At 57.6% G+C, this 3,304-nt stretch overlaps 1 protein-coding gene across 1 annotated transcript in view; it reads right to left on the bottom strand.

The window, feature by feature from the left end:
- Positions 1-37: 37 nt before the first annotated feature.
- The window catches only part of NEURL1B (neuralized E3 ubiquitin protein ligase 1B), a 13,313-nt gene continuing 10,046 nt past the window's right edge, over positions 38-3,304 (bottom strand). Inside the window, exons 4-5 of the mRNA XM_015565138.1 lie at positions 1,513-1,638; positions 38-1,153 (exon numbers count right to left, since the gene is read on the bottom strand). Coding sequence (XP_015420624.1) covers positions 909-1,153; positions 1,513-1,638 — 371 coding nt within the window. The 3' untranslated portion in view covers positions 38-908. The remainder of the gene's footprint in view (positions 1,154-1,512; positions 1,639-3,304) is intronic.

Raw genomic sequence — 3,304 nt, 5'->3', positions numbered from 1 at the left:
CCCTCCAGTGGCCTTCCCAGCTCCAGGCGAGCCCCTCTAGGCTTCTCCCCCTCCCCAGGAAAAGCCCCAAAGCGGGCAGGGGCAAGGGCAGGGGCTGGGGCAGTGTGCTTCTGATCAGGCTGCCTGGGGCGAAGGGGGGAAAAGGCTTCCGGGGCGGCCTGCCCAGAGCCCTCACGTGGCTGCAGCGCCCAGCACAGCGCCCCTCCAGGGCAGGTTAGCAACCAGAGAGGCAAACTGTTCTGTGTTCTCCGCCCACCTGACCCCCAAGGAGCTGCTGCTCGGGGCTGTAAACAGCGAGCTATTCTTTCCTGCTCTGCTCCTAGGGTGTCTGCGGCCCCTTTTCCATACCATCCGAGGAGTCTGTTCAGGTGCAGGCTTCACACATTCAAAACCAGCAGACGTCACAGCCCCAGAAAGCCAGCCACTTCTAGTCTCGCTAGTGTCTGGGCTCCAGGTCGCACATTCCTTAGTCTCCTGGAGCCAAGATCCCTGTATAAATACCGATGCGTTCTCTCTCATTCTCTCACACATGCCCTCTCCCTGCTCAGTCCCCCCGCCCCCACACGCACGCACACACCTCAACCCACCCCCAGCAAAAAGCATTGCACAGAGGATGCCGTTTCCCAGCCGAGAGGTCACCAGAGGGACGGGCGGTCTGCCAGGCAGTTCCTGAGCTTGCTTTTGGGTCGGCCTTTGGGGGCGAAGCACTCTTGAGCCAGAAGCAACCCTCGCCTTGGCTCAGACCCCCAGGGCCTCGTCTCCACAACTGTCATGCCTCGCCCACCACGGAGAGTGACAGACGAGATGGCCACTGCCCTTGGGCTCCCTGGTGGTCATGGTGGTTGCCCGGCCCAGAGGGGCTTCAGAAAGGTGACCTTGCTCTGGCCAAGGCCCATTGGCGGGCCAGGCTACGGCCTGTAGATCTTAATGACGTCTTTGATGGGCCGCCGGCAGATGGGGCAGCAGGCCCGAGCCTGCCTCTTGAGCCGCAGGCCGCAGCTGGTGCACAGGCACATGTGTCCACACGTGTAGATGACCGTGTCCACTTCGCCATCGAAGCACACCGTGCACTCGCCGTTCTTGCTGCCTGCCGGTTCCGGTGGGGGAAACACGGGGGACACCGGGGGGCTCAGCGGGGAGCTGGGGGCTGTCACTGCAGAGAGGAAGGCCAGGCCAGACCTAAGTAATGTGGTTCTCAGGTGGGTTCTGTTGGGGCAACCCCAAGAAGGCAAAGTCTCTCTGGGGGAACCCATGGGGGACAACCTGGGGAGACACCGACTTCGGCTTTTTGTCTGGGTTTTGCCCCTTTCCTGCCCCCAAGCATCAGGCACCACTATCGCCCTTCGGGGAGCCACATCTAGATGCTTCTCTTCCCGCCAGCTGAATGCACAGCCGAGGAAGGAGAGGATGCGGGGTGGGGGTGGGGGGCGGAGGTGACCGCCCTGCTTAGCCCTGGGAAGGAGCCAGGCCAGCCCCTGCCCTTGCGCCCGCCCCAGGTCTGCATCTCCTTACCCAGGGAGGACTCGGAGGCCGAGGAGGACTGGTTGACACTGAAGGCCATATCGGAATCGCTATCGTCCTGGGAGCCACTGAGGGACCCCGACGGAGACGGGATCACAGGGCTGGACTGCAGGGTGCCTGCGACCAAAGAGACTCCATCAGGTGGGCGTTCCCCTGCTAGTCCCTGGCTTAGCCTCCTGCTCTGTCTGATGGGAGGGCAAGAGCTGCCTCACAGGGCTCCGATGGAGTTTACGTGCGTAGTGGACATCTGCTATGCGCCTGCCCCACCATTGTTCCCGTTTACTTCTGGGAAACAGCACTGGGGTTTTATTCACAGGATCCAGGCCAGTAAGAACGTCTCCCTCTTGGTCTCAACGGCAGTTTAGGGAAGGCCGCAACCCAACAAGTTACCTTCAGAATCAGAAGTAAAAGCAGATATATGTACAGATTATCCTCCAAATGATTCTCTTACATGTTCAGCATCTGAAATTGAAGTAAACCAACCTGTACCAAGCCTACATGAGTTATCTGAGAATGCAGAGATAGTTATGGTTAATGAAGCCAAAGTTGTAAAGGTCAATGCCGAGATGGAGAGAGGGTGAAGTCCTACCGACACCCTTTCAACATCTGGACCAAGCAACAGTCACCGTTGTTACGATTACTAGTTGCTAAGCACGCGGGAGGCGACAGGCACCTGCTGAAAGTATGCACATCTCATCCTTTCACCCTCACAACCCCAGGATGCGGGGACCCCTGCCCTTCTGCACAGAAGGAAGCTGAGGCTCTGACTGCCCCACCTCTTCAGGGCTGAGCAGCCAAAGACTGCGGCAGCCGTGAATTCTCTCTGTGCTTCAGTTTTCTTCTCTGTGGATGGGATCATGAAACGGGTTTCCTACCATCGGCAGGAGGATAGAAGTGAACGAGGTGACAGAGAACACGGTCATCGTGTCTGTGAGCGCTGAGTGGGGGCGGGGCGAACCATGAGAAGGGAGCTGTGCTCTGTGAACCTTCCCCACACCCCCTCTGCCCCGCCCCATCCTGGAGCCCAGGGCCTGGCCGCAGTTGGTGGGTGCTCCCTGTCTGGGACATAACTGAAGGCAAGAATCATCTCAGAACAGGGTGGTTCAAGCCTGCATTCCATTTTCTGTGGACGGTGTTGTTCTCACTTCCTCTTTTCAGTGTAACTGTACATACTGTTTCTCCTACACTTACTATGCATCGGCCATGTAAATCATGTAACCATAGCAATAAAGCCTGCCACACCCTGACCCCGCGGGTGCTTAGGTCGGTGCAGACAAAATGTGGTCCAGGGACCTGCAACCTGGGCATCCCTGGGGCACTTGTGGGAAAGACATCCTCTCAGGGCCCAGCGCTACTGCCTGGAAACTCTAGGTCAGTGGTTCTCAACCTTCTGGCCCTTTAAATACAGTTCCTCATGTTGTGACCCAACCATAAAATTATTTTCGTTGCTCCTTCATAACTGTAATGCTGCTACTGTTATGAATCGTAATGTAAATATCTGCTATGCAGGATGGTCTTAGGCGACCCCTGTGAAAGGGTCGTTTTCGTTGCTACTTCATAACTGTAATGCTGCTACTGTTATGAATCATAATGTAAATATCTGATCTGCAGGATGGTCTTAGGCGACACCTGTGAAAGGGTCGTTCGACCGCCAAAGGGGTCGCGACCCACAGGTTGAGAACCGCTGCTCTAGGTGGAGGTGCGTAGTGCGATGCGCGCTCAAGTTTGGGGACCGCCAGCCCCAGCCGGGCTTTAGTGGTGTCTCCAGCCCCCGCCCCGCCCG

This window comes from Myotis davidii, unplaced genomic scaffold (assembly GCF_000327345.1).
Source record: "Myotis davidii unplaced genomic scaffold, ASM32734v1 scaffold399, whole genome shotgun sequence".
Lineage (NCBI taxonomy): Eukaryota > Metazoa > Chordata > Mammalia > Chiroptera > Vespertilionidae > Myotis > Myotis davidii.
Note: the sequence above shows the minus strand (reverse complement) of the source record. Positions and strands in the feature narration are given on the sequence as shown.